The sequence below is a fragment of the Micromys minutus genome (assembly GCF_963924665.1).
Source record: "Micromys minutus genome assembly, chromosome: 28".
Classification (NCBI taxonomy): Eukaryota; Metazoa; Chordata; class Mammalia; order Rodentia; family Muridae; genus Micromys; species Micromys minutus.
In genome coordinates, this window is record NC_137963.1 from 36,210,692 (window position 1) to 36,227,381 (window position 16,690).

The window sequence follows — 16,690 nt, forward strand, 5'->3', positions numbered from 1 at the left end:
TTACCTCCTGCCATGCCCCTAAGTCCTCCTCTGTCTACCTGTAAAGTCCTGTGTTTCCTCTAATACTTTAGCCGATGTACTGAATGTTTGTTATACACCAGGCCCTTAAGAAAGCTAGCCAGTCGTCGAGATCTGACTGGCAGACCGCGCCCTATGCTACTGGGAAACTGTAGATTTTAAGGTCATTTCTTGTTCATGCCACACCCAGATATGGGGAAATAAAAGACTGGAAGGCAGAGTCTTCTGAGGGGATGTGTAGCCTGAGTTTAGAGGTTCTGGAGGGGTGCCTGTGGTGCAGAAGTAGAAGATGCCCTAAGAGGAGAGCAGGAGCGACAGGGTAAGGGCAGCCAGACCTTCAGAGTGTGAAATTCTGAAGAGAGGGCCGGGGGAGAAGCTTGGGCTACAGTGATGTCCAGCAAAGTCTCATACCGACCAGCAAGGCTCAGCCGCTGTTCACAGGAGACCCTGCACCAGTCAGACGTGTGGGGTCCTTGCTCTGTTACCCTGCCTACTCCACGGTGGGGACTTCCAGGAATAGAGCAATCTCTTCCCCAAAGCTAAGGAGGATTCTGAAGCCACTTTGCCCGGAGGCTGCGTGTGTGTGGATGATGCCCTCTCATCCACTGGGTTCCTATGACCCTAGGGACTTGGGAGTGGGCGCCTTCTTCTCTTCTTCCTCCTTTCCCTCCTTTTTCTTATTCTTCTTGTCCTTCTTGTTCTTTTGTTCTTTTTGTTCTTCTTCTTGTTCTTCTTCTTCTTTGCCGTTGTCATCGTCGTCATCGTCGTCATCGTCCTTGGACTCTTCCTCACCCTCCCCTTAGCTAACACCAGCATGATACATATCATGCCTTTGCTCACACCCCATGACCTAAACTCACACTCGACACAGCAGGGAAATACGTCTGGGGACTGTGGTCTCCCTATGTGCCCAGGATGGAGACAGCAAGAACAGGGTGAAGCATGGGTTCAGGATTGCCACCCCTGCTCCCTGCCACACCTTAAACAGTGACTGGCTTCCCTGATCTTCACGTTCCCCATCTATGATTTTATTAATTGTCTTAGTCAGAATGTCTGTTCCTGCACAACCATCATGACCAAGAAGCAAGTTGGGGAGGAAAGGGTTTATTCAGCTTACACTTCCATATCACTGTTTATCACCTAAGAAGTCAGGACTGTAACTCACAAGGGGCAGGAAGCAGGAGCTGATGCAGAGGCCATGGAGGGATGTCACTAACTGGCTTGCTTCCCCTGGCTTGCTCAGCCTGCTTTCTCATAGAACCCAGGTCTACCAGCCCAGGGATGGCACCACCCACAATGGGCTGGGACCTCCCCCCTGATCACTAATTGAAAAAATGCCACACAGCTAGATCTCATGGAGGCATTTCCTCAAGGGAGGCTCCTTTCTCTGTGATAACTTGTGTCAGGTTGACACAAAAACAGCCAGTACACTAATTGGATGTGATCTGTAGTCTGGACATGAGGTTTAAGTGAGACTATATATAAAGTATTTAAGTTAGTCTGCCATAAATAATGCTCATGATAGGATTTATTATGGTTTTTTATTTCAAACGTACCACATAGGTAACCCTTTATTGAGAGTCTATTCCACTCAAGTGTTCATGAGCTCACTCCTTTCTTAGACAACTCCTGTTCTTTAGTGGATGATGAGAAAGTGTATGAATGAATTAGTAAAAATGGCAAGTCACTACAGTGTGCGCTATGCTCAGCTGCCCAGAGTGCTGCTCTAATTTTAACATCACTTAACAATGATAGGGTGAAGTCCTGCTCTTGGGTCCAGAATGTCAACTGAGACAGCCAGGAGGAAACAGATGTGGCTGAGAAAGCGCCCTGGCTGTAGGAAGCTTCCCCATCTAAGGTGCCTCTCTTGGGGCTGGGACTTAACTCAGTTCATAGAGTGCCTGCCTAGCATGCACGGGGGCTTGGGTTAGGTCTCCAGAAAGACATGAGCCAGGCATTGGCAGTATGTGCCTGTGATCGTAGTGCTGAGGAGGCAGAAGCAGGAGGGTCAGGAGTGAGGATTATCCTTAGCTATACAGTTCAAAGCCAACTCCATGGGTTACGTAAGACCCTATCTCAAAGGTGGCCATAAAAACTTTTGGCTTGTATGAAAGTAATAGGTGCTTTAAAAAATAATGCAAGCAAAACAAAACAAACAACATACCAAGAAGAGAATGAAGAAAAAGTCACCCCAGTCCTTGCTCTATTGAGTGTCACGTGGTGCCTGTTCTCGACGTCTCTCTATGCATTGTAAGCAGAGGAAGAGACATAAAGAATTTGCAACATGGGGTTGTCACTTTTCCATTTGCATGTCAAAGAAGAAGAATGGAAAGTAGAAGGAATTGCTTGGCATATATTGATTTTGCCTACATGACTGAGAATATTTGTTTCTGGCTTTGCTCTTGGAGAGGCACAGAAGAAGATTCTGGAAAGCATAAACTCCCAGATCTCCAACTCCAGTTTCCAGTTTTCAAAGGCCTCCTATGGCAGAGGAGGAAATTAACTATTTTCCAGTTCCATTCCTGTCTCCGCCTTCTCAAGTTCACTTTTCTGAGGTGTCTAGATTCTGGTTAAGTGGGACTAGCTCTCAGCTCTCCCTGTGGCTGCTTTTTACAGCCTCTATCCCTCAGGTTTATGTATTCACCTAACTTTTGATTAGCTGGACTTGGTCAAGTCTCTCCCCTGCCACCAAGAAGGTAGTAGTAGTCTTTACTGACGGCGAGTCCTGTGTGACTCAGGACCAGGCTGCAGCCTGAGCAGCCTGAGCAGAAGTCAGTTGCAGGACGGGTGATGTTTCATTTGGTTTGGCATTGTGGCTGGAAAGGCTCTGTGCAGATCAATAGGAGAAAGACAAATAACCCAATAAAAATTCAGGCAAAGTCGCCAGCATGAAAGCCCATAAACACGTGAAAGGATGGCTTAACTTCTCTAGTAATTGGTACCCTATGAATCGAAAGGAGACAGCGGATACCCACAAGACTGGCAAAATTGGAAGTTGCTATGGGCATAGCCGTGAGGATCTCAACTGCTGCGAGGAGTGTCGGTGGCTCACTGAGAGAGTGGGGCATGCCCTATGAGTCAACAATGTCATTTCCAGGTTTGTGTCATGGAGAACTCTGCCTGTTTGCCAGGAGCTGTGCCTGGTGAGTCGAACTATCTTGCTTGGAACAGACAAAGCACTGGGAACAACCGGAGTGCCATAGTTAGCTTCAGCTGTGAACTTCACACAACACGAAGTCACCTGGGAAGAGGAAACCTCAACCAAGGAATCATCTAAGTCAGATGGCCTGGAGCCAAACCCAATGAGGCATTCTCTTTATTGCTAATTGATGGAAGAATGCCAAGCCCTCTGTGGGCGGTACTATCCCTAGGCAGGTTGTATAAGCAACCCAGTAAGCTAGAGTCTCCACAGCCTTTACTTCAAGCTTGTGTCTTGGCTTCTCTGGATACCGCTTGTAACCTATTAACCTGTTAGCTAAAATAAATCCTTTCCTCCCCAAATTGCATTTGGTCAGGTTTTCATCACCATAACAGAGATGCAAACTAGAATACCAAGTATCCATTGACAGGAGTTAGCAGAGAGGGTGGTGTATTCAGAAGACCTTGGCCTGCCAAACCGCCACTAAATGAAAAGACCCTAACAGTGTTTAACACCAGACAGCGCAAAACATAATGTTGAGCCAGCAAGACCAGGAAAGCCTGCTTCCAGAATGCAGACCCTTACACAGCTAAACCAAACTGAGGAAAGATGCATACACAAAACTAGAAAACAGAAATTGGTATGTAAGGGAGTCAGTTCTGTCCTGGGTGTGTTCCAGGGTTTGAACTCAGGATGTCAGGCTTTGCACACCAAGCGCCTTCACCAGCTCAGCCATATTGCTGGCCCAGGGATTTTTATTTAAAGTATTCTGAAATCACATTGCCTAGAACTGAATTCTTGCTGTCTATGTGACCTCAAGTAAATTATTTTGGGGGCCTCGGCTTCCATGTAAAATAGAAAGGGAAACTGAGAGGACATTAGTAATATTATAAGGCATCACTTAAAATCCTCTGTTCTGAGCCTAACACACCATGAGGGTGGTGGAAGCTGGTGTTCTTTTCCTGTTTGCTCTTGCTTTGGTTTGGAGTTTTAGGTAGGGTCTTCTTATGTAGTCCAAACGTGGAGTTCTGGAGTTGGAGGCATGAGCCGTCACCCTGCAGCTAGTACTGTTTTCTGTCAGGCGGATGGAGGTATTTGGGAGACCACCACAGACTCCACAACCCCCATGCACTTGTGCTCTGAAGCCTACGAGGGACGAGCCACAGACAGAAGCATTCGTTTAGGGTGATTAGAGGAGCCAAGGGTGATTTAGCCTGAAGGCATCTCCTAGTAACATGGGCTGAGTTGAGGTATCTGGGGGGCTCTCCGGAGGTGGAGGACGATGCTTGCTCAATGAGGCTACAGAGCTGGAGTGAACTAAATGTGGCTCCTGGGCCATATCCAGCTGTTGCAGCTTTTAACAATAAAGTTTTATTGGCTTGCAGCCCCCTTTCCTTCATCTGCGCTGTTCATACCACGGTGGTTGAGATGAGTCGCTGCTCAGCCCATTGAAGACTAAGATGCTCACCATCTGGTCCTTTATGGGACTCTGGGACACACGATGAGAAAGAAACGGTGGTCTCAGGCCAACTTAAGAACTTTGTCAGAAGCAGAGCTGAGACCCTGGCCCTGGAGGGTCATTAGCAGACACCACACGGGCTGCTTGTGGTCAGAGAGATGAAACAGGCTCTGAAACCTGAGAGCAGGTTGGACACATTTGCTTTTAATGTCTCCTTCCAGTCCAGTATTCTGTGGGGAATAATTCCCAGTTTTCAATGGGTCGTTATTAACTCTGACATTTTCTTGGCATTTTTATTAAAAAAAAAAAAAAACATTTTTCACTCTCAGCATCACTTTCTTTGAAATCCTCAACTCAAAGAAGTATTTTAATTCTTGAAAAGTGAGATTTAAATGAAAATGGAACTCATTCCGGAATCTTACTTTTTTGATTGAAAAACAAAAAAAAAATCAAAGGATTTTCATGGCCACTGGATCTATTCCCATTTATAAGCGCTGGATTTTAAGAACCTGTGTGTTCCAGGTCCTCACAGGGTAGGAGAAACTGTCAGTGACAAAATAGTGTGTTGGATGTGCAGTTGGGGACCAATGGGGACGGTGGCTGCGTTTACAGCTGTGCACAGTAGTTCGAGTCAGGAGTAAGTAGTCCTGACCAGTGTCCCGGCCAGTGTTGAACTGAGGACAGCCGAGTGGGGGTCTTACAGGGAGAGCCCCCTTTTAGGGCTCTGAGAGCAACTTATCAAAAGCCAAATGGCTAAAGAAAACGCCTTGCTGTATAACTTCAGATGACTGGTCCAGTAGACAGCACACTGACAGCTGTCAGACAGATGCCTTAAGTCGACAATGGAGAAGCTTCCAGCATTGTCCTGGCTTCCTCGGGGCAGCCTTTAGGGAGTGGGGGCACTGTGAGGTACACGTGAGATTTACTTCCACCTGAGCTGGAAGAACAAGTCTGTGAAGTGTGTCTGGGAAAGTGGTCACAAGCCCTTCCTCAGGAACCACGTGGAGAAGTCTCCCAGCTGTCAGTGAACTGGCCACTTTGATACTCAGCAGGTGACCTTTTGAGATGCTGCTCTGGTATGCATTCACCAACCTTGTCCAGGCCACCGTCCTGAGGCCACACGGGGAAGCTGCACTCAAGAGGACCTCTGGGATCCTCTTTCCTAGGCTTTCAGTGCAGGACTTTGTGGAGGCTCGTGACGTGTGTGGCGCAGGCTCAGATGCTGGCTGGGGGTGCAGAGGGAGCCCAGAGCTTATTCCACTCCAGAACAGCTCTGTGAGGTGTGGGACAAATTCGGGAGATACTGGCTACAGGGAAAGGAGGAGCCCATGGCAGCTCCTGGATCAGTCCAGCTGGGGTGAGCTTGAAGCTCCAAGATGGTCCAGCTGTGGTCAGCATAAAAGTCCACCTTCTGGGGATAACAAACATCAGTTAGGAAGATTCAGAACAAGGCTTTCGAATTAGGGGAAGGTGTTAACATAGGACATATTGGTGGCACAAGCCTATAAGTTAAGGACGTGGGAGAATCCAGGTTGGTGCCAGTCTGGGACACATATGGAATTCCATGCCAGACTGTGCTATCTAGTGAGACTTTTACTCAAAAAAAAAAAATACGAAAGAGGGCCAACAAGATGGTTCAGTGGGTAATCATGCTTTCTGCCAAGCCCAAAGAGCTGAGTTCAAGTCCCAGAACATAATATAGATGGGAGAACAGAACTGTTTCTACAGCTGTCCTCTGACCTCTCTGTATGTGCCATGACACGCTTTTCCACCCACCCCAGTACTAATAAAAGTTCTTCTGAAGAGATAAAACAAGGGCTGAGAGATTGCTCAGTCGGAAAAGTGCCGTTATGCAAGCCATAGGACCCGAGTTCAGATCCCCTCCTCCCACTCACATAAAAGCTTGGCGCTGTGGCATGTGTCACTGGCAGCCAGTCTAGATAACTCACGAGCTCCAGGCTTAATCAGGGGCTCTGTAAAATAAAGTAGAACCTATCTTAATTACCTTCCCAGCTCTGATAAACATCATGATCAAAAGCAACTTGGAAACGTACAGTCCATCATCCATAGAAGCCAAGGCAGCAACTTAAGGCAAGAAGCTGGAGGCAGGAACTGAGCCACCCATGGGGGGTGCTGCTTACTGACTTGTTCCCAGACTTTCTGCCATCCACCTTCTCCCCACAGCCAGGACCACCAGCCCCGCCCTCCATAAATTAGTATGAAAAATGCCCCTGCAGACATGTCTACGGGCAATTCCTCAACTGACTCTCCTTCTTCCCAGATGTCTCTAGTTTGTGTGAACTTGACAAAAACTAACCAGCACAGAGATATCACACACACACACACACACACACACACACACACACACACACACACAAATGCATGTTTAAAAATTATGCGACAGCACACACAGACGAAAAGGTAAGAGAGAAGAATGGATTCCCTAGAAAAGGGAGAGGTCTTAAGCCCCCAGTAGGTGAGTTCTCCTGCCCTACCAAGACCCTCACACATTCGGAGGTTCTGGTTGGCTGCACTGTTTGAGGGAAGTGGTTGGTCTTTCCAGAGCACTTAGCTTTAACCTTCACGTGCCAAGTTTACTAAATATAAGAGATCTCTAGGCTGGGAATCCCGAAATCCCCCCTAATCCTGTCAAGTGGGAGGAGAGAATCCTTTGCAGTCCTCTGTTTTCTGCCAGTGGGGCGGGGTTGGGGGCAGAGATTACATCACCACTGCCTGTACCTGGAGTCACAGCAGAACAAGTGGACCAGGGGACAGAAAGCTTGTCAAAAGCAGCACATTAGAAACAAAAGCTCCCCAGTACTCACATTTTATAGGAGAAAACTGCTTGGCACCGTGCACACAGAAAGGACGCACAGGTATATGGATTTGAGGCTGCTGCTCTCGGTGGAGGAAAATGTACTATGTCATTCTTGCTTTTCTTGTTCTACCCGAAGGCGTTAGCGGCTTGTTTTTGCTGCAACAGATCAGCAGGAATGTGGTGGTTTAAGCCACACCCATCGGCTTCCTCACAGAACAGTGGCAGAGTTGCAGGCTCGGCCTAGCTTTGTGCAGCCCCAGGCTCCAGGCTTCCTGTGGCATCAAAAGGCTGAGTAGCCATTTTGGTTGCACTAGGGGGTTGCCTTAGCATCTTGCTCATGCTAGGAGAGCACACTATGTTTCTGCTAGGTCCTCAGAACTATAGATTTTGTTTGGCTAGTTTGAGACGGGCTAACTTACCCAAACAGGCTCTAACGTGTGGTCTTGAAGCCTCTGCTTCTGTAATGGCTGTGACTCCCTGGTGCTGAACCCAGGGCTGGATCCCTATCCGAGGGCCTGACTGGAGAAAGTCTGCTTCTGTTTACTTTACATTCCTGGCAGAATCTAGGTTCTTTTAAAAAAGGTTTTAAAAATCTTATGTGTATATGTATGTATGTATGTGTGAGTTCATGTATGTGTGTGTGTGTGTGTGTCTTGCATATATTGTGTGCATGCCTTGTATCTATGAAAGCCAGAACAGTGTGTTGTGAACCACCTAGCAGTGCTGGAAACTGAACTGGGCCTTCTGCATGAGCAGCAAGCGTTCTAACTGCTGAACCATCCCACCAGCCAGGATTGAGGCTCTCGCCATTGCAAGGCTGAGCCCCCCTCTGTGGCACACTGCCCCCTTCATCTTTAAGCCACAATAGCCCAACAAGGCCCTGCCACTCTTTCCGTCTCTAATTTCCACGCTGATCCCAGCAAAGGCCTCTGCTGTTAAGGGCTTGTGCGACTCTGGTGAGCGCACACAGATCTTAATTTAAGGCCAGCTAATTAGCACCTCAATTACATGGGCAAAATCCCTTTTGCCAGGAAACTGCATTCCTGGGAGTAACACCCTGGAGTGAAGGTCTTTGGAGCTGAAACTCTTCCTGCCATTCCTAGTCTGGTAAAAACTGACTCGGGCACACATTTGGTGACCTTGGGAGATTCTTCCAGCCCCAACCAAGCCCAGAGCTGTGTGTTTGAGAACAGGCAGCCCCTTCGCTAACACAGCGTCCTGGGCAGATGGGTGATGCTGCTAAGCGAACAAGCACGAAGAAGCTCATTGTTCCTAGGGCTTCTTCCTACGAGCTCTGGGTGTTGTGGCTCTGTGATCTGATTGTCATCAGATGGGAAAGCAAGGGACCCCTTCTTTATATGTATTCAAATTAGAGATGGCTTGGGAAATCAGGGCAGAAAAATGAATCCCAACCTGCTATCTCTATCTCTATCTCTATCCCTATCCCTATCTCTATCTCTATCTCTATCTCTATCTCTATCTCTATCTCTATCCCTATCCCTATCTCTATCTCTATCTCTATCCCTATCTCTATCTCTATCTCTATCTATATCTCTATCTCTATCTCTATCTCTATCTCTATCCCTATCCCTATCCCTATCTCTATCTCTATCCCTATCCCTATCTCTATCTCTATCCCTATCTCTATCCCTATCCCTATCTCTATCTCTATCTCTATCCCTATCTCTATCTCTATCCCTATCCCTATCTCTATCTCTATCTCTATCTCTATATCTCTATCCCTATCCCTATCTCTATCTCTATCTCTATCTCTATCTCTATCTCTATCTCTATCTCTATCTCTATCCCTATCCCTATCCCTATCCCTATCCCTATCTCTATCTCTATCTCTATCTCTATCTCTATCTCTATCCCTATCTCTATCTCTATCTCTATCCCTATCCCTATCTCTATCTATATCCATATCTCTATCTCTATCTCTATCTCTATCCCTATCCCTATCCCTATCTCTATCTCTATCCCTATCTCTATCATTATCTCTATCTCTATCTCTATCCCTATCTCTATCATTATCTCTATCTCTATCTCTATCTCTATCTCTATCTCTATCTCTATCTCTATCCCTATCCCTGTCCCATCCCTGTCTCTATCATCTATATCAATCCTACAGAGGGTGAGGTACTTTCAGCTCAGGAACTCAAGAAACACAATGTGGGGAGCATTCTTCTCCAGCACTGCCTAACTTCTTTACTTTCTCTCTTTTCTTTCTTTTTGCTTGACTGCTGCCAAAATTAATGCAATTCAATTCGTCTGTCTGTCTATGTATCTATCTATCTATGTATCTATCTATCATCTATGTATCTATCATCTATGTATGTATGTATGCATGTATGTATGAATGTATGTATGTATGTATGTATGCATGTATGTATGAATGTATGTATGTATGTATGTATGTATGTATGTATGTATGTTTGTATGTATCTATAAATCTATCTATCTATCTATCTGGGTTTTGTGAACCCCAGATCATCTATCTATCTATCTATCTGTCTGTCTGTCTGTCTGTCTGTCTGTCTATCTATCAGGATTTTGTGAACCCCAGACTGGCCTTAAACTCATGATGTAGCAAGTTCCCAGCCAAGTCCTGGAGTAGAGGTGAGCACCACCACACCCAGTAACTACAGCACTGGGGCTTCAACCCAAGGCCTTTGGCATGTCAGGACTCTGCCAACTGCGCTAAATCAACAGCGCCTAAATCAAATTAAAATGTGAACATTTAATTCTATCAGTTATCTACAGGCTACCATCCAAACTCCCCAACAAAGCACTGAGGATTCCACCTTCTCCTTCCCCTGGCCTCAGGTCCTCTTCAGTCATCCGGGACAAGGGGTGCATTTGGAGTGAAGAGCTGGCTTATTTCTCTCCCGATTCCTTGTCGGAATGTGTTCTGATGCGAACCATCTGTTGTCTTCCTTCGGGGTTCTCATTGATCCTGTGGGTTACGAGGCTCTAAGTTCTATCTCCCATACAGGTCATTTCATGGAGCCCTAACTCATGGCCTGTGAGGTCTGAGGCCTCTAGGGCAGATGCAAACACCTGCTGTGTCCCTAGAATGACCACTTTCGGGGATGATGTGGATAAGTGGGAAGAGCAGAGACGCAGGGCAATGTACAAACACAGGGGGACAGGCTGGGTGTGATCGTACAGCCCCATTGTCCCGGCTCCCCTTCTCAGGCGGCAGAAGCTACAGAACTGTTTCAAGACCAGCCCAGGGAGACTCTGGCTCAAAGCAAAATCTAAAAGAGGGCCCCAGTGGTATAGCTCAGTGGTTCGGCTCTTAACTAGCATGTGCAAAGCTCTGGCTACAAACCCCAGAACTGCAAAGAAAACAGGAGAAGGATGTGCAGATACTGTGGGGAGTCACAGGCTTTCCAGCACCTACCTTGTCCTTGTGGAAGTCACACAGGAGCCATGAGCAGACCACAGTGAAGCAAATGGCAAGACCTTGCCCTCCGATCAGAGTACAGACAGACAGACAAACAAACAAACAAACAAAACAGGATGATGAATTTGATAGAGACCAACCTTTGATATGGCAACATGACATCATCTAAAAGTTCACATTCAAGAACCACCCCCACCCGAAAATCACAAAGTGGTCTTATAATGCTTTAAGTAAGCCTGTGATTTGATGTTAGGCTTCCGTTGTAGCTCTTGAGGACTGTGTGTGGCCTCAGAATCACCAGAAGACATATCTGTTTAGACACTGGGTGGAACTGGGTACCCCTGGTGGGAACCCTGATTTGTCAGGTGAGTTGGAAACATGTTTCTAGCAAGGGAAGCAGCGAGCACTTTAACCCAGAGGCATGAAGGCAATGCCTTTATTTCAGGGATTTAAAGGAGGCTGGGAAACATGATTTGAGCAGCGAGAGAGGAGAGAACTCAGGCATCCTGAAAAGTGGGACTCTCACCGTGAAGATCGTAAGATCATTATCCCTACTTTGTGACTAGCATAGAGAAACAGATCTGTGGCTCTTTCTGTTAGTCCCAGAGTGTTTTCTAACTGCCCTGCCGGAGGGTCATCCATCTGACTGGAGGGATGGATGCTCTACAGTCAACTGGGCCCCGGAGTTTTACAGGTCTAGACAACTGGTACCCCACACTTGCTGTCAATGATTTTCTTGTCTACAAATATTTTAGCTTCTTAAAAGTAGTTATAAAATTATTTCATGTGTGTATATATTTTATGTATATTATTTTATATGCAAATTAATTGTTTGTGTATCATGTGCATACCTGGTGCCCATGGAGGCCAGAGGACAGTGTTAGATCCCCTGAAACTGGAGTTACAGTTGTGAACTGCTATGTGACTGCTGGAAACTGAGCTCTGGTCCTCTGCAAGAGTAACCATGTGTTATGACAGTGATTCACTGTCATGAGAAGTTTGGGTTTTTTTTTTTTTTTCATCCTTTTGAGGTTTTCACTCTGATAGGCCTTTCCCTTTTCAGAGCAGACACACAGAGGGAGGAGAAGAAGGGATCCGTGGTTTTCAGGGGTCACTGAAGCAGCTACAGTGGTAGATTTTCTGATCTCCAGGCTGAGGAAGCAGGTCCTCTGTTCAGGGGAGCTGATCACTGTCCAGGGGGCAGAGGCAGAAGGAAAGAGTGAGGCAGGAGGATTCCTGTCTCTCAGGCACATTTTTTTTCTTGCCTCTCCCTCCTTGGAGTTTCTGGCATGTTTCCTTGGTCAGGGTTTCTTTCTAGTCCTAGACAGAGCTGTGCCCTCAGGACCAGCTCTGGGCTAAGTGTCAAGTGTAAAGCATTTGCCATTGACTTTTTTTGAGATGTGTGGCATCTTTTCTCTTCCTCCACACCACCCCCACTACCGTGACAAATGCACATCACATCCAGTCACCATCTTGAACATCCTTCTAACGTCTCGTGACATTCATATTCACACTTTTACAACATTCCTCCCTCCGTTTCAGACCTTTGGCATAATTCCACATCAAAACCCTCACTCTACTGAGCAGAAATCCACACTTCCCTCTCACTGCGCCCCTCACAACCACAACTGTAGTTCCTGCCTCTGTGAATTTTCCTCTCAACGCACTTTACATGAGTGGAATCATGGGTAACGGTTCTGTCGGAACCGAAGATATTTGAAAGAGACATGTTTGTCCTTCAATGTGACTATGAGACTATTGTACCGATGGACCGGGGAAGTACTTTGACATTCCCACTTCCCCCAGGAGTCTCATGCTGGGAGGAGAAAAGAGACTGTGCGAGCTTGTCTCCAGAAAGGAGATTCCACAGTTTAGCAACTTGTTAGACCACCTTGAAGTGAATGAAACGGAAGCCCAGGCAAGAATGGGTCCATGGTGGGTAGAATCTTTTTGACCAGACTGCTCAAATGCGCATAGCTCCAGACCCCTATGGAATCTTTAATCTCACTTCAGGACTCCAGCGACAAACCAGAGGAGGCTACTGACCCTCTCATTCTCTTTCCAGTGTGGCCATTTCATCTGGCTCTATCATGCATCAGACTTTATTCCTTCTTTAAGACTGAATACTACTTCAATGTATCCAACGGTTTGCTTGTCCCTTTATTTGTTGACGGACTTTGGGATGTTTCTACCTTTGGGCTGTTGTGACTGGCACTACTCTAAACATGGAATAGAGATATCTTTGGGTTCTTCAGGGTTTCCATCTAGACACAGAGTTCTTGTGCCACATGGAAATTGTTGACTTTATAGGGTGGACATACTGTTCTCGTCAATGTAATTTTTTTATATCACCTCCAAGAGTGCACAAAGCTTGCAGTTTCTTTACACCCTGCCAACACTTGTCCTTGTCTATTTTCACAATAGCCAGAATGTTGCCCCATCTTTTAAAATGTAAATGACTGTGCAAAAGAGGCTGGGGGACAGATGTGGCTCCCCTCTACATGTGTGCTACAGAGATGGGCCTGCATTTTGAAACCACTTGGGGTCTGGGATATAATACCAAAAACCTCCCTAAGCTTAGGCCCTGAGCTTGGGGCTGTGGAGAGGCCCCACAGGGGGAAGTTTGTCTAGGGTTTCCCATGATCACGGGTCGACTGTATGATCCTGCTATAGGGCTCTTACCCCAGCATAATCTACATCTAATTGAGGTCTTGCTCTCTTTCTGTGTTCTCCCCACAGTGTGACAATGCAAAGGGACTGAAAGCCTTCTATGACGCAATAAAGTATGGGCCGAACCATTTGATGGTGTTTGGCGGCGTCTGTCCATCTGTCACCTCTATCATCGCAGAGTCCCTCCAAGGCTGGAATCTGGTACAGGTAAGGGCGGAGTCCCTACCCCACAGACTCGGTGCATCTTTGTGGGCTGCAAGCACTTAGCAGGAGCAGGCCCTGAGTAATGTGCTTCCTGAGCTGTACTATCACCCACTGTCCTCGATGCTGACCTGATCCCCGGCCTGTCCTTCTAATGAACATACTAAGAATCCTTTAACTGTGCATCCTGTGCATGCTATCAGACCTCGGGGCTCACCGCTGACTCCCTAGCCAGACTCTCGGGCCCATGAAGCCCTGTCAACTGTCCGGATAATCCCCTTGCTCACTTACCCAGAGTACAGCCCCCAGAGAGCACCGCCTTCAGATAGCACAGCCACACCCAGGCACCCAGGGTGCCTCAGAGACTGCTCACTGTACTCTGTACCCATATCCTTTCCTTTCCAGATCTTCTTTTCCACTGAAGGTCTTCTTTGTCCAAGACTGTCCTTTTCCTCATTAAGCCACTCCTAGGCTCCTAGCCAGGTATTGGCATTTTACCACATTGACTCTTACACGATCGAATGTTTCAGTGGGTGTATAGCTGGTTATAGATGAGGCTCGGCAGTAAGAGCTGTAACTTGAAATGGGAAAGAAAAGTCTAGAAACGTATGACCACAAGGATGAGTGGTAGTAACCCATATACATCCCGTCCTATGCCTGTCCATTTGTCCGTCCGTCCGTCCATCCACCCACCCATCGCTATTTACCATTCTACCAACCATCTATCCACTCATCATCCATCCAACTACCCATCTATCTATCTGTCCATCCATCCATCCGTCTGTCCATCCATCTGTCTGCCCATCCATCTGTCCGTCCATCTGTCTGTCTATCCATCTGTCCATCTGTCTGTCCATCAATCATTATTTATCATTCTATCAACCATCTATCCACTCATCATCCACCCAACTACCCATCTATCTATCTGTCCATCCATCCATCTGTCTGTCCATCCGTCTGCCCATCCATCCGTCCGTCCATCTGTCTGTCTATCCATCTGTCCATCTGTCTGTCCATCCATCATTATTTATCATTCTATCAACCATCTATCCACTCATCATCCACCCAACTACCCATCTATCTATCTGTCCATCCATCCATCCGTCTGTCCATCCATCTGTCTGCCCATCCATCCATCCGTCCATCCATCTGTCTGTCTATCCATCTGTCCATCTGTCTGTCCGTCCATCGTTATTTACCATTCTATCAATCATCTATACACTCATTATCCATCCAACTACCCATATATCCATCTGTCCATCCATCCATCCATCCATCTGTATGTACGTACATCTATCTGTCCATCTGTCTGTCCCCATCTAACCCTTCACCTATTATTGTCCGTCTTCCTTCCAATCAACAACAACAACAACAATATTTAGGGGACAACTTCCTTTGTGCCTGGAACTCTGGTAAACACCTTAGGTGTAGAACAGGAGGGCAGAAATGGTCTCCACCATGTCAGAGCTTGCATACTGGAAAGAGGTCAGGCAGTAAAAAAGGAAGGAGCAATAATCCTAAGCATGGTCCCTGAGGCCCGCCAGGCACCAGGCCCTGTCATAAACCCTAGTGTGCATTAACCCAGTCTTTGATACTGGTCTGTTATCATCTCCACTTTATATCTAAGAAAGCTGGGCACATGGGGGCTAAAGATTGACAGCTAATAAGCGGTAAGGCCAGACTTAAATTTTGACCCTTGCAATGAGGTTTTCTGTAAGAGCTGTGCTCAAAATAAGCAGGGGTGTGGGATTAAGTGGTGGCTATGTGGGTACTCAGCAAAGGCCTCTGGGAGATGGCAACACTCGATCTGAGATCCAAAGGGTGGGACAGGGCTGCTGGGTGCAGCCCTGTGAATGAACAGAATGACCAACCTAGGCAGCTGGTAATGAGGAAGAGTCTGCATGTCTGGTGACAGAATTCTGGGCTGTGGGGCTGGTAGCAGTGTGAGAAGACTGTAGCATTAGATGGGGGTAAATGGTCTTGGGCACTGGGGATCCTTTATGTAGCTGGAACAGGCTACCCTGGGGGGGGGCTAGAGAGCAGCAAACCTCACAGTCTACAGGGAACTAGCTCAGGGCAAAGTGTGTGTGAGAGCCTGGCTTAAGCCCTCAAGATGTTCCCAGCTGTTGCAAGACCTTGGCTCAGCCCCTTGCCTTCTGTGGCTTTGAGTACCTTCTTGGTAGCCAGAGGTTCCATAAACATAGAGCCAAGGGCAGACAGGCTAAGAACAAAGCTTTCATGGGGAGTGTGGCCTTCACTGTAGGGTTGAGTGAGGTCTGCAAGCCACTTCTGCCCCCCCACCCCACCTTCACCTCTATTGGCAGACTTGCTGTGTATCTGTGACCAGCATCTTGGGTACCACTCAAAGCCAGCTCACTACTTCCCTGCTTGTGTTTCCTTGCAGATCCTAGGGCCAGATCAAGGCTTCTAGTGGGATGCAAAGCTGCAGGGGCCTGGAGACCTGGAACTGGGCAGAGCTAGACGGGTCTGAGTGATCTGCTGATTTGGGAGGCGACGTGGTAGACAAAGCCCAAGGGAGCCATTCTTCTCTAGCCTATCAAGGGAGTCTGGATGTGGAGAGTCTGATCTGGCTCCTGGTGGGAGTGGCCTGCCAGGCTGGAACCCCGCCCCTCTTCTTCACTTACAGGAACTGTACATCCCTTTGTTATGACCCAAGCTACAGTTCTCCCAAGCTGCTTCTGCCCCTGTCTGGAGGCTGAGCTCACCCACAAAGTGTGGCTGGGTCTGCAGCTGCTGGAGAGTTTGAATGCCTTGACTTATTTTAGAAATGGGTTCTAGGTTATGGGTTGCATAAGGAGCCCTGACTGTCCCTTGAAGGTGTGGGGACCCCTTGCTGGACAGAGACCCCTCCCCCAGGAAGGAATGAGAACAGGCTGCTTCTGTTTCCTGAGCAGAAAATAGGGATCCGCATGCTGCCGGGTGAAATTCACATGCTGGTGCTGAAACAGGTTAATT

The 16,690-nt window shown here is 47.3% G+C and overlaps 1 protein-coding gene across 1 annotated transcript in view; it reads left to right on the forward strand.

Annotated features, from left to right (window-relative positions):
• Positions 1–16,690, forward strand: part of GABBR2 (gamma-aminobutyric acid type B receptor subunit 2) — a gene marked incomplete at its 5' end in the record, with an annotated part of 325,701 nt that overhangs the window by 96,563 nt on the left and 212,448 nt on the right. Inside the window, one exon of the mRNA XM_080940105.1 lies at positions 13,583–13,720. Coding sequence (XP_080796231.1) covers positions 13,583–13,720 — 138 coding nt within the window. The remainder of the gene's footprint in view (positions 1–13,582; positions 13,721–16,690) is intronic.